The sequence below is a fragment of the Epargyreus clarus genome, unplaced genomic scaffold (assembly GCF_041222505.1).
Source record: "Epargyreus clarus isolate Ecla_fem2 unplaced genomic scaffold, WU_Ecla_fem_2.2 ptg000018l, whole genome shotgun sequence".
NCBI classification, from domain to species: domain Eukaryota; kingdom Metazoa; phylum Arthropoda; class Insecta; order Lepidoptera; family Hesperiidae; genus Epargyreus; species Epargyreus clarus.
Genome location: NW_027332226.1, coordinates 14,716,181 through 14,731,222, shown reverse-complemented (window position 1 = coordinate 14,731,222; position 15,042 = coordinate 14,716,181). Strand labels below are relative to the sequence as shown.

Below are 15,042 nucleotides of genomic sequence, written 5' to 3'. Positions count from 1 at the left end.
CAATGGAACTTCAGACTTAAGAACAACATTTATTCCATACGACTACGACTACGACAAAATGTGAAATTTGGATAATAGCTTTAAAACACAAATTAATATGGACTCTTAATTATTGAATGTTTAAACGCTGAGTTTTAGAGCAAATAATCGAATTATGAACCAAATTACATAATTTTGTATTACATATTTATTTTTGGTGCATTATCTTTTTTAAATACTGTTACATATTTCATACATCACTAATATCGCTATTAAGTTAAGACTTATTATTATGCGCACTTTATTAAATGACCTACGCTCATCGCATTTTGATAAACGGATTGCAGATATTAAAAAAAATCTTTACATTGTTACAATACAAATAGTATAATCGATCTATAAAGTAGAGGCAACGACGTGGTAGGAAGTTGTGTGGCTAACAACTAGTATTTCACCACTAACATGTACTTTTGCCCACTATTTCGCACAGAAACAGTAGTGGACTATGTTCCTGAGGACAAAAATATGACAAAACCCATGCTACAAAAGGATTCTAGAAAAATATCAATCAGTATTCACTTTTAATTAAAAGTTAATACTTAAAAATTTTATGTGTATATGTACGCACATTTTTGACGCCAGAAAACAGAAAAAGTCGTGACAAATCGCAAGTCGTGGTCGTTGATCGTAAATTATTTAGAGCTGAAATAGTTTTGCAGCTCTCTTCATGAAAATTACCGTCTTGATTGCCCCTAAGATAAATTATTCGAGTCTGAAGACGCTGGCCATCGAGATAGGAGAAACTGGATGGGCTTGCATTTATAAGGAAGACTGTTGCAATGAATTGCGATTGTTTATTCGTTTATAGGAATTTAAATGTTAAAGATATCTTCAACTTTCTTAATTATGATAAAAACACATTATTAAGTGCATAAATTAACTACTACTGGGCATGGGTTTCCTCTCAATATGAAATCCTTTTCATACTAAGAGGAAACCCATGCCACAATCCATCGCGCTGGCCAAGTGGGGATTGGTAGGTTTCACATATTTTTTCGAGACCTCTCAGGTATCCTCAAGATTGTTTTCTTCACAGGAAATAATAATCAATTACTAATACGCACATAACTTTGAAAAATCAGAGGTTCGTGCCTGGGTTTCGAACCATTTGAAGAGACGCCTACTTTTAACTATATACTAGAACAATTTAATTTAATAGGTAAAACATAAAAGTAGGAGTTTTAACCCTGTACATCAAGTAGTCAAGATATGAATCAAGCTATTGTTCACTCAGTCACATCCAGTTTCCCTAACCAACATCTCCGTTATAAATGTTGGGATGGCTAAAAAGGTGTCGCCTGGTATCCGCCGGTGTCTGAGACCCACTGATAAATGTACTCCGAGACGGGCCCTTTTCGATTTATATTACTAACCTTGACGCCCGGTACCTTAAGTTGAATTCCTAAAATCCTTTAGCTCGTAGCAGTTCCGTAGCTCGTTGTAGTTTCGTAGCTCGTAGTAGCTTCGTAGCACGTAGCTTTAGAAAATAATAGTAATGTAGAATAATGCTCGCCATTTTAACAAACTAAACAGAAAAAATAATTGACGTTCGATCAGGATGCTACAGGACTGACACAAACGGTCCGGGGTTTGAATCCTGGCCAAGCAGATAGATAATGCCCATAGTAAATATCATGAGTGAAATTCAACATAGATAAATAATTAATTTATATTTCCATTGTAAGTTTGAGTGTCTGTGTACTTGTATTTGTGTGTGTCTAAGGCACCCAGGAGATAAAAAATCTTATCATGGGGATAGCCCTAAACTTTTAAAAGGTCATGTTATTGTAGACTGTCTCATTGTCATTGTTAAGTCAAATAGGATAAGCAACTAGCGACATATTATAACTGTTTTAATATTTTTTAATATGAAACATATTCTCAAAAATATAACGAATTCGTTTCGACTACGTCCACGCTTGCCCCACACCGATACATTGATCGATGTCGTGTTGGCGTCCTAATATCCATGTAGATAGTCAATATTTGGATTTACAAGCTGAAGCTGAATTTACACCGCTCTCTATGCATGCATCCGCATGCAATTTGCATGTCAAGTTCCTTCAGTTTTAGCGGCCTGTGGCATATGCATGCGTTATTTGCGGGTGACATGTGTGGCTTGTTCCTTTGACGTAAGGTTTTTCGGGTCTACTGATTTTGGAACGGGGCAAATATTGACCTAAAACTTGTTAGAGTCAGGTGGTAAAGGACTTCGGTAGAATAATTGTGGTTAGTGCGAAAATAAAACGGTTACTTCACGAAAGATCATTTTATTTCTATTTTACTATTATATCGAATACGAGAACCATTAATAAATTATCATTACTGACATATTCACAAGAACATATTTATAACATGAAAATTGTAAGAAGTAATCAAATAGTTGTATTTTATTGTTGTTTTATCGTTTTAAATTTTACTTTCTAATAGGAAACCATCAAGTTATATAAAAAAAAATATACCGACGGCTCTAATGTTATAATCGTGCAATTTATAAATTTTATTGTATAAAAGAAATTTATGATATTTTAATTTCTATATTCCGATCAAAAGACCATGGTCACGGAAACTTATCGAGAGAAACCGATACACGACCGTATCATAAAACGTATTCGTTTCATAACCCGTAGACCTCAGATGTCGCAATATTAAACCGGCATCAAAGTTACATATTGCAGCGCATCTGCAATATCGTTGAAGTGCTGATATACCGTTATATCGCGTCACGATGTCACGTGGATTGGTGCTTGTGCCACTCGGGGCGTTATAAGACTTTGTACGGAATACGGCGCTCCACGTACGGTTACGGTCGATTGACTACTATTACGAGTATAGAACTGTTTGAGAGTCGCTGCTGCTACTATTTATTTATTTATATTCATTCATAAATAAAGAATATTTATTCTTTTATTCAGCGTCATTCATGTACCATGGCAGGGGTTTCTCAGGCATGTAGGTTTTTCGACGATATTTTTGATCAGCGTTTAAGTGATTTATCTTATGATGGTAAAATGCAACAGTTAAATCGCATTTGTCTGTTTGTACACCGTCCGTTTGTAACTACTGATGCGATTAAAATTATTCGTTTACGATATGGAAATACGTTACTTGAACTATGCATGTTTTTATTTTGTAGAAAATAAAGTCAGTAATCAACTCCAGATAAGTCGTAGCTATGGCCGGCTATAGATGTGTTGCCTCCCTTATGAACTAATTAGAAAGTCCTCGTACAAGAGTCTCTTTACAACAACAACAATTACTTGTTGAACAACAATTACATAAAAGGTTACAATTACACACGTATTAGGTTGTCGCCATATTTCACGATTCGACATGTGATCGATATCACGCCCTTTGTACGAGTGTGATTGTGATAGATGGGGATATATTGGGGTAGAATCAGCGACAAGTAGACATAATTTTGATGTAGTATTGAGGTTTGTACATTAGCGTAAGAAAAAATATATTTGTTATTTATATTTTTGGGCGCATTGAGAGTCAAATTTTACGATAAATTCGAAGTGTGACGATAAAAGGAGTATAAAAGTTAACCAATTACTATCCAATTGCTTCATACCGGTCTCCTCTCAGAGACAAGGAATTTTAAGCCGTAGTCCATCAAACTGATGAAGTGCGAAGTGATAGACTTGATGCAAGTTTGAGAACTTTTTTATTTTTGAAGATAATCACGGTCTTTTTCTTCGACGTTATTACTTTGTATTACTTGCTGTAATCATATATATGTAATACGCAAGTACTTACTTAAAAAAACTCCGAGATGTAAGCCGGGAATTCAAAACCGTTTGAGCCGTTGAGTATACACCACTATCGCTAAGGCTATAACTACTATCATCATCATCCCATTACTGTCCCACTGCTGGGCATGGGTCTCCTCTCATACTGAGGAGGATTAGGCCATAGTCCACCGCGCTGGCCAAGTACGTATTGGTAGACTTCACATACCTTTGTGATTTTCTTTTTTATAAATCTCACAGGTATGCAGGTTTCCTCACAATGTTTTCCGTCCTCGTTTAGCAAGTGATGATTAATTTCTAATATGCACATAACTTAGAAAAATCAGAGGTTTGAGGAGGAATTTGAACCTCGGTTCCCTCGATCGAGAGGCCGAGTTTCTTAACCTGCTATCACTGCTATGCATCTAATAATTTCCTTCAACAACTTTTCATCAATACACTTCAACACTGTAGTGCTTGACTATTGTTATAAGACTAAAATTCTGAATCTGTACCACGCAAGATTCTACTCCCTTTAGATTATCTACGTATTTTCTAGTGCACAATAAAGAATATTGAATTGAATTAAATTACATCCTATCGTTGCAATATTGTACGTGCGTGACGTCACAGGTCTGTAGTGCGCCTCTTGAACCGTTATGAGACGCTTATACTTCTATGAGATACGAAGAGCTTTCCAACTCAATAAGTTTGTCATGAGATTTTTCTTTAAATATAAAGCTTTTTATTTTATTAAAAAATAACTTTAAGCGTACATTTTTGTTGTTCAGTTGCGGAAACATAATAGTGCGAAAATAAAATTTGGTTAGAAGTCTGGTGGGGCAGAAGTTTTCAGGGATCAGCCAACCATCTATGGACAACCTCAGGAACGACTTTCATTTGGATTTAATTACAGATGATCCGTGTATGAAAGTGATTATTCATTATAAAGATTACTCGCTTATTTGCTACTATAATTTCATAGAAAATTAGTGATATCCACCATTGAATAACTTTTAACTTTATGAAAGAATATCAAATGTGGAAACTGATACTTATGATTATATTAATCCAGACCTTACTGTGATAAATTAATATTTTCTATTATAACCGATAAATGCTAACAACAGCCCGAATGCAGTACTTTAGTAGTTTAATCTTACGAGTATATATAAATTCTCGTGTCACAATGTTAGTTACCGTACTCCTCCGAAACGGCTTTACCGATTTTCACCAAATTTTATATGCATATTCAGTAGGTCTGTGAATCGGCTACTATCTACAACACAACGTTTGCCAGGTCAGCTAGTATAATAATAAATTAATTGTGTGACTGTCAATAGAATCAAATATTTCAGTACCTTTTATGCCGTCGTATAAAATACACATTAAAATGCCACAAAAATTTATTAAAAACAATAACAATAAATTACAAAAACCAATCGACATACAACAATATTACAAACTAACAATACAAACAAAATAACAATAACAAATTAACCTAATTAATATTACAATTACATGTCGAAATCAAATTATATTAAGTAAAATTTTAATAACATTTTGACGCTTTTTGATTTGCGGTATACAATAATTAAAAAGGGAAAAAAAAATTCTGATGTTTAAGCAATAATATTAAAGTTTTATTTACGGTAGTTTAAGAACGATTCATATTATTATGATATCTGCACTTATTCTTCTCTTTTAGTGGCGTTCTTTTTATATTATTCAATCTACAAACGTCATTTTATGTGGTCACTGTTACGTTGGCACTATTATTTATAACTGACCCCAAATAGAACAGAAGCCCACTCTGGTGGGTCATATTTTTCTGTTGATGAAAATTAATATGGAATTTCTTGCATAACTATTTTCGCCTTCATACCTTTCAAACCTGCGTACAAGTTTATGACGTCATTTTAGGAAAAAATATTTATGTCAGCAATTCTGCAGTTGTACCTAGAGCTCCTTGTTAAAATAAAAAATACTGAGATATATCGTTTTAGTTTTAGACAAAAAACGGGGTAATTAAAGCTCCAACGGTTAAATAACGAAATTTTATCACCAACAAAATACTTCCTTTTTTAATTTTACTGTGATTTATAATTTTAGCTAATACAGATGAATATGGCTTGTAAGATAAAATAATAATTTCACAATACAATCGAGGAAAAAACAGTAAACTTCCTCCAAGAGTAACCACGTTGATTTTCCCACGCACACTTTGAAAGGACGATTACTCGCCGTCGCAGCGAACTGCTCGACTATTACTTATGGGAAATCGTACTTATACGAGTCTTATTTATAGAGTAACGTGCTTATATATAAGTCGTATCGCTCTTTCCTCGACAGCGAACACATTTCATTAGGACGCGAGAACACGTCTGCAAATTCTAAGAATGCGCTCCGCCATTTGTTAGCGCGGGGCTTTTTAATTTAATCGCGGTTTTGTTTCGATCCGTTCCAATACCACTTGCCGTTACATCGGTTTGCGAATTACACAGACAAATACGGACAATTTAATAGTAATGTGTAACCACATAATAAATAAACACCTATCTACAACAACAGAATAATTGTATACCATGGGAATATTATTCAAATTTGTTTGTCTATATCATATTTAGCTGTTTCTAAAAGTCATGAATTTGTTTCGATGGCACTTTTATGGAAATACGGATAATTTTATCATTAGTAATGGATCCTGCCAAAAGATTTAAAAATACAAAGCTAGAAGAGAAACTCGCTACAAATAAATATTGGAATTAGGAAGTACGTAACAAGTAAAACTTAAACATGAATATTTTTTTCGAAAATGGTGACACAAAATCTTTAACCGTGATTAGTCCTCTATATTTAATTCGTATCTTAAACCTCTAATTGAACACACCACACAATTTATATATTGTTATTAATTTTAAGGCGTCTAAAATTTTATATTAACGAATTTACTAAACTACATATCTATCAATATTAAAAAAAATAAGATGTAGAAAAATGTTGACAAATTTTTAGAATGCTAAAAACTACAATGAGTATCCTAAAGACTCACAAATTGATAAATATCCGGTTAGCCATGTGTTCGAGATTCGAGATATGACTTACCCATGAGTATTCTAATTAAAGCTAAAAAAGCAATATTGTTATTTCATATCGAGTCGGTTTATAAATGTCTAAGCAATTCATAAGTTACATTTGAATTTTTCGAATAAAACCTATTCTACCCTAATAATATCATTCAAAATTTTCTAAAAGCTAAAGCTGTGAGTATTCTAAAAATGCGAACTTACATTAATGTTTATCGGTCAATGGTGAGAGCAAAGTGTTATCAATAATTAACTAAAAGTATAAAGAGTATTTTCTCAAAATACATAATAGTAGGTATGATAATAATTAATAAACATCAAACAAGAATTTCGGAAAATAATCCAAAAATATTAACCATGATTAGTCCTCTAGAATCTAAAATATATTATAAAAATCTAATTAAGCACATTCGACTAATTACTTACTAAGATTACGAAACTATTTTGGTATACACGAAGCAAAAATTTCGAAACTGGAAACCTAATCCTCATCTAATTCAATACGCAAGATTCGTACGTGGGGATCATGTATTTGATGTTGATGAAGGCGTCTGGTCCTCCATAGCGCTCCAGGATCTGAAGAGTGTCTTCTATAAGGTCTGCCACGTTCTCGCCTCGAGTTGTCGTGTGGTCGATTCCGGAGCCCATGTTACCTTTGACGAAATAAGGATCATTAGCAATTTAGTAAACTTTTTCAATTTTTAAAGTGATACTATTCGATGATGGGATGATGCGATTATGTGTTTTGGTTTAAAGGGTGTGGTGAGGTAAAGACACATACACTTAGATAAGCGTTTAAACTTAGTCTTCAAAATAAAATTGCGGTACCAGCTTTCCTTTCTCATTAACCCATAGGGGATAAATTTTCCAAAATTATTTCTTTATTCATCTAAGTTTATGTTAAGGAACTTTTGAGCACAGTTATGACTTCCTTGACCATAGCGCTAGGTTATATCTCTCAGTATTACAGTATTTTATTAGTAGATCAAAGATTTAGTCAAGCAATTTTGTGTGCCTATCTTTAAGTAACTTAAAAAAATCAACTACATTTTTATATTTGCATTGAGGATCAATCTCCATCCCTCAATTTATCTCGCACCAGATACTTTTAAGCCATTATTTCGGCTTGTTCGCTATCATAAACCAAGGGCATTCAATACGGTGTAACAAGCCCGAAAGTATCATCGCAGTGGCAATCAATCACGCTTAACACGTCGTCATAATTGACGCGGCGTCGGATATTGTTTCGGTGTAATAGTCGTGTTTCGTGTTACGCTGCCACCAAAAATGCATTGTTGGAAGTTTATGGGTTTCAGACCACCAACATTATTTATACTTTCTACTACTATTACTACTAATATGCTTACTACGAGTATATTAATCTATTAAATAAAAAAAAACATTAAAAAGAGTTACATATAAAAGAAATATAAGAAATTCGTTTATATGTCTGCAGTAGTTCCAATACCAAAAAGACTTCACGTATCAGAGTAATGTAATCTTCAGATACGACTCTGTCTGTATTAGATTCTGGTTAAAGAAATCTGGTGATCTCCACAGAGCGTCATTACTTACCTCATTTAGTAAAAGAAGCAATAGAGATCAAGAAACATCCTAGGAACTTCAACAGAGAAGATGGTTTTAAGTTACCCCAAACGTGGAATCCAGTGGTTAGTTTATGCAAGTCACAAATAGTACAAAGTACGGTGCGTAAGGATACTGTTAGTGTAGTGTGTCGTAATATGGAAAACAAAAGAAAACGAACTAGACGTAGGGTAGATAGATAAATCTACCACTAGTACTTGTCAACGGTTTCTCCCCGCCACCGCAGTTTTGCCGTGACCACGATCCATAATATAACATAACATAATAAAATGTCTCAATTCCGCGACAATTTTAGTCTAAAATCATATACTGGTTAAAGTTATCAAAGGGTGGTATCCATTATTCACTAAGCGGTTTACACAATTACCTACTTTAAAACTTCTATACCTATAAGTATTTTTATTTTTATAAAGTTTTATAATAGCGCAAAGGTCACGTCACATTACGTGGCATAATAATATCACTAGGGTAGCTTCGTATCCTTGAAGTAGGCTTTTCTGTGCTAAGTGCAGCCTTGATTTCAGTTCAGAAAGCTACTTAAAGTAATTCATGAAATGATTATATTATTTACATCACACGTCATAACGCGTGACACAAACAGTAGCAAACTTCGTTTCCTTTAAAACAGGCCGTTCTGTGTTTCGTACAGCCAATTCAGTTTTAAATGGTACTCAATGTAATTCATGGAAATAATTATGTTATTTACGTCACACGTCATAACGCGTGACACAATCAGTAACGAAAGTAGCTTCGTATCCTTGTAATAGACTCGTACGCTCAGTACATTAATTACGCGTCGACACGGCACGTCACGCGTTCCGCGCGTCACGCCGTCACCGCGACGCGACACCCGACCGCATTGTTACGGGAATTTCGAACGTGCCCACTGCCTCTGGTTTGTGTACACTTGCGATTTTCATGAAATATTATAAGGGTTACAATTTTATTTGTATAATGTTACACACAAACAAGGGTTAGTTGATAAAAATGGTCACTGCCGCCTAAGGATATTTTTAATATCGGATAAATGACAAAATGTAAAAGGTGAATCTTTTTTATATAAAACTAGCGGTGATACGAACTACTTAGTAGAATTTTATCACTCAAGAAAGTAACTGTATAAAAGCTTCATGAAAAAGTATTCTTGATATACCCCAGCAAGAACTTGAACTCAAGGGAAGAACTTGAATCTCAAATGACACATGTCACAGGGGAAACTTGTCACGTTGTAGTAGACTCGTAAGCGCTTAGTACATTCCTTACGCATCCACGTTAAAATAATTTTGATTGCGCCCACAAGATTCCATTTGCATAAACAAGCATAAGCAACAAAAATATGCAAATTTAGTCTCCAGAAATCGCATATCTGCAAACAAATCGCTCGTGTACACCACAGGACGCTCTCATTTCTCGTGTTGTCGAATAGTTGTTGCGGTTCGGGGTGTCTTCGTTGCTATTTTGCTTGGTTTACTTTAGCAAGGTAATGCTTTGAAAATAACATAGCAACTATCAACAGACAACAATACAACTGGTTGTTAATAATTATTGAATCAAAATTTGATATTGTTATTGTAACGACATTTATCTGCAGTTTCCTCTACGCTCACATAATACTCGTATACACAGTATTTTATTTAATTTATAAGTAAAAACTCTACATATTTTAAGATTAAAAAATCCTTTATTTTATACATAAATTTACGTGTCCTAGATCAAAAGTCTTGTTAAGATCGATTTTCATAAATATAACAATCTAGGGAATTTAAATAAAAACAAAAAACCGACTGCCTAAAAATACAACCAACGTCAGTCCAATTAACATACATAACATACTATGTTAAAATCCATCAAGCTGTTTTGGGCTGTAGGACGTGCCAAAGAAACAAAAAACATACATACATACTAGCTGACCCGGCAAACATTGTGTTGCCATAAAAATAGAAAAATGTTAAGCGTGAACAGCTTATCACTTAGGGGTATGAAAAATAGATAGTAGCCGATTTTCAGACCCACTGAATATGCACATAAAATTTGGTCAAAATCGGTAAAGCCGTTTCGGAGGAGTACGGTAACTAACATTGTGACACGAGAATTTTGTATATAAGATAACATAAGCTCGAAAACATTCCCCTCGATTGTCAGGTAAAATGATAAAAATAATAATAAACTGTTGTGAAACATCTCAAAAATGTGCATTTGAAATGATTTCTATAAACTCATAAACTTAAATAAAAGTAATTTTAAGATTTTCCGAAGTGTGCAATAAAGAATAAGAACTGTAATTTCCATTTACAGGCGCATTAATATTATACTTTCTGAAATATAATTAGATATTCCACAAACATCGCTCGTAGGGCGCGTGAGTGCGTGAAATTGGTAATTGTGTTAACTACAACACAATTTCGTTAACCTATAACACAATTACACGTATAGTTGAACAAAGGTAAGTGAGATCAAAGACGCGATAAGTTCAATCAAATATATGCAAATAAATTAACCTATAACGTGTAACGAAAATATTTAAAAAAATGTCATTTTTTACGCTCATTATTATCATTGTGTGATGTTTTAACAGACTCCGGAGAGGAATATTTTTTCGAGCTTGTAATGTATGTCGCATTGTCAAACGGCATTGACGGGTTTTAACATATGCACAGTCGGAGGATTCATCTAAATCGTTGGAATATCATAGGTTATATTTTTAAGCAACCGAACTTTTACATGACACTTCTTGAATTTATGAATTCAATCGTTCAAAATTCATACATTACTTTTGTATCCGTTAATCCATTTTATTATCCATCAAGTAACTGCATCATCTACACGCCTAATACTTCTTGAAAAGTAAAGTTCTCCAAGGTGTGCGAAATCTACTAATTAGTATTTGGCAAGCATGGTGGACTATGGCCTACTTCTTCTCATTTGAGAGGAAACTCGTGGTCAGCAGTAGGACAGTAGCATTGACGACCACGATTTTTCATTCAACTTCATTATCAATATGCAATAAATATATTTTTAACTTAATAAATATGATACTACTCACGATTACGATCCTTGAACAAGTTGAGTGTCGGCAGGATCTGTCTATAGTAGGGCACCAGCGCCTCTCCGACCCTGTCGCATCCAGTCACCAGCATCCCTATACACCTGAGAGCGTGGCAGATCACCGAAGGTCGCTTGGTTGACATCGCATCTGGGTAAACAAGTAATTTTTTTATAATATAGAGGGAGTAAGCGAGCATTAGTCTATCTGATAGTAAGTGGCCACTGTCGCTCCTAGATATCTGTAGTCGACCCCAAATAATTATTGTTGGAATGACGCAGAAGTAGGTGTAGAGCCTAACTATAAAGTGACCTATCACCATCGATTGTTAACCTAGTCTTTATTATTTATTTTTATGCATTTACAATATTTTTTTATCTTTCACACTTATATTACATATCTCACACTTTTACAACAATTAGTAATCCCAATAGTGACGTCTATACATAGATTGGCTAGTATGTGCTTATCTAATTTATATTTAATTCAGCCTGAATGGAAATCAATCACGGTCCTACTAATATTTTTGAGTTTTAAGTACTCTGAATGCATAATAACGCAATAATATACGCAAATATTTCAAAGGTAGAACCGGTATATCGTCATCACTGCTACTATCATTTTACTGTAATTTTACCATGAATATTGTACTTATTTCTTGCGTTTCAGTAGAAGCATGTTGTAAAAACGTACCCTAATATTAGTCTTTGTAGTGGCGGTAGTAGTAAAAATAGTAGTTCACTCCACTCACTTTTAATGGGGATGATGAGTTGAGGCACTACTGGCAGGATCTTATAGGAGCCCTTGGTCACCAGATCGTGGATGCCTCGCTCAACGATGAAGTTGAAGGGGTAGGTGGCTTCTGCGAGGCCATCGAAGAATATTGGCAAGTAATGATGGAAGTCCAGCTTTTCTATAGGCACCTGGAATACAGGTTAAAATGACATTCAAATGTTTTTTTTTAAGATGTCTCAGGTATGCAGGTTTCCTCACGATGTTCCTTCAGCGTTTAGGCAAGTGATAATTAATTGGAATACCCACATAACTATGAAAAGTCAGAGGTGCCTGGGATTTGAACCTCGGACCCCTCGAACTAGAGGCCGAGTTTCTTAATCACTAGGCTATCACTGCCATCAATGTTAATGTTGAGTTCAACAAAGCATATTGACACGTCTTCAGGGGCACACATCTGTAATCAACCTCTGGTATGCCTAATCTACGGTTAATTGGAAATGTCAAATTTTCAAATTATATGAATATATAATTTCAATTTTCTGATGAAGATATAATGTGGTAATACATAAGTCAAATAATAAATAATCAGAAGCGCTACAAATAGAACCTACCTTCCAAGCGAGGCGTTTTCCGCAATTCGTGAACTCGATAGTGATGGGAAATTCTCCCCTTTGATAACATTTCCTGAACATCGTTGGCTTGATTGGCAAAGGGTCGAACACGCCACACTTCGGCGGCGGCAGCACTTTGGTGTTCTTCTGCATTGCCTGTATCGTGAAGGCAGGTACGATCCTCGGCTTCTTCGTCTTCTGTCCATACGGATAGTTTGGACTCGGCTTCTTCAGTGAGTGACGAAAGTCCTTCCCGCAGGTCCCCGGCTCGCAAGGCGGTAACAAAACCATTTTCGTTTAGACTCAAAACATAATATAGCGTAAATCGGATAATATCAGTCTAAAATGTTGACACAAGTAATAAAATAAGAAGGCAAATTTGCTCACGGCCGAGCCCGCTGATTGTTTATTTTGCAACATGATCGTTGCTAGGCGACCGGGTATCGATTGATTGCCGGCAGCGCCCCCGCGCGGAGCGCTTGTAAAGCGGGGTGCAGGAACGCTCATTCTATTTTTGTATACCTCGATTATTTATTTTTTGTTTGTTGAAATAAACTGTACTTTTTATTATTCAATGTTATTAAACGGTGTTTTTATAGCAGTACACAAAACAGTTATAAGCGAGCTATGAAAATCATAATGAAAGCTATAATTTTAGGTACTTTGACGGACATAAGTCCTAAAACAAACAATGTAAACCAAAAAAAAAATAGTGCAATGGCTACAGTTAGGCCATAAAAACTCTCTATTAGAAATACTGTGCCGAATGATATGATATGGTATACAGTTTTGTTTTACTACTATTTATACAAGATTTTGTATAATACTGATTAAAAGTATATTTTGTAACAAATAACTAACTCTTGCTTCACTTGTTATTTTGAGTTAAAACCTAAGTTTGTCCGCGAATTCGTTATACAACCAAATTAAATAATGTAAGCAAAGTACTTTCGATCCGATAGACAAATATCCTTTCTACTACAGTACTATTGACTTTTTATCTCAATAAAATTCTAGTATTCTCATTTGTAGATTTAAAATTAAATTTCAAGCATGTACCCTTCGCCTTACTCAGGGGCCACGCCGCGAAATTATATTAGCTACGGGGAGTTTTATTACATTTTAATATGAGGTATCTCACAATATCGTCGGAGGGGAACTGCTGTGAATTTGGATGGCTTCCACGCTCTTTCTGCGCGCCTGGTACACGCCAAACGTCTTTTGATAAGTTTCTCTACAAATATGGTTTCCCAGTAAATTGGATCTTTGAAAAACGTTGAATAGATCGCTTATAATGTCTTTTTAAATTCGCAAAATGTAAAGTAATTTGAATGAGGCTTGCCTGTGGAAAATTACTGGTTTGATAATTTATTGGCTTTAACATAATTATAATTTAATTACGAGTACTTGGAACAGTTTGAGCATTTTGGAGCTTTTAACAGAATAACGTAGAGTCAAAAGCTAACACACGTTGGTATATTAATGCCCATACCTATTTACATATTACTTTACATGACAAAAAATATACGTTACCTTGTTAGCAACTTAACCTAACATAACCTTACCCTTATTGCTATTGAACCGCACTTATATCGTGCCTTGGCCCCTCAAAACAAAATCAATCAAAATTATTATGAAATATACAAAGAAATATCTTGCTACTGGCTTAATCTAAACTAACCTAACCTAAACAATTAGAACTATAATGTTTAGTTAACTTGTCATCAACCCAGGCGACATAGAAGTGTAGTTACTATGGTAATATTGGGTAATAAATTAAAATAGGAAGGAAGGAAAAGCAAGAAGAAATATATTTTGCTAGCAACGACAAAAATATAGATGAAACCTCAGCAGATTGAACGCGTAACGGGCGTTTGATATTTAAAATTTAATACGACATCACCTGCGAGGTGTATTATGAAAATTTTTATAACGACCCTGGAAACTTTCAATTGAACCGTCTCGATGCGAGCGTTATTGAGGAAACTGCTGTCAAAGTAATATTATACCGTATTTATGAAGGATAAAACTTTCAGGTGCTTAATCTGGAGGTTTTATTTCGATACTGCTCTGATCCGGGTTTTATCTGTTTTGAAAGATGCGTTTTAAAATGAAAAATAACTTATTTTAAAAATGTTATACTGTGTTATTTCTCATGTCATGAGACCGTCTATAAACCGTTTTCCGCT

At 34.6% G+C, this 15,042-nt stretch overlaps 2 protein-coding genes across 2 annotated transcripts in view; one reads left to right on the top strand and one right to left on the bottom strand.

Annotated features, from left to right (window-relative positions):
• The window catches only part of bru3 (CUGBP Elav-like family member bruno 3), a 711,140-nt gene that overhangs the window by 264,036 nt on the left and 432,062 nt on the right, over window positions 1–15,042 (top strand). The gene's annotated exons all lie outside the window — the stretch shown is intronic.
• On the bottom strand, window positions 6,928–13,293 carry LOC140749902 (parkin coregulated gene protein homolog). The gene is made up of 4 exons (XM_073083144.1): window positions 12,854–13,293; window positions 12,259–12,430; window positions 11,508–11,657; window positions 6,928–7,512 (listed from the first exon to the last, which is right to left on the bottom strand). The coding sequence occupies exons 1-4, from the start codon at window positions 13,142–13,144 to the stop codon at window positions 7,352–7,354; spliced, it is 774 nt and encodes a 257-aa protein (XP_072939245.1). The 5' UTR covers window positions 13,145–13,293; the 3' UTR covers window positions 6,928–7,351.

What these genes read in the sequence shown, in the direction of transcription:
- LOC140749902 (XM_073083144.1), bottom strand. Translation starts at nt 13,144, where the DNA reads ATGGTTTTGTTACCGCCTTGCGAGCCGGGGACCTGCGGGAAGGACTTT. An exon ending in ACTCATCATCCCCATTAAAA is followed by an intron (nt 11,658 to 12,258) that starts GTGAGTGGAGTG and finishes TTGTTTACCCAG; the next exon opens with ATGCGATGTCAACCAAGCGA. An exon ending in CTTGTTCAAGGATCGTAATC is followed by an intron (nt 7,513 to 11,507) that starts GTGAGTAGTATC and finishes ATTTCGTCAAAG; the next exon opens with GTAACATGGGCTCCGGAATC.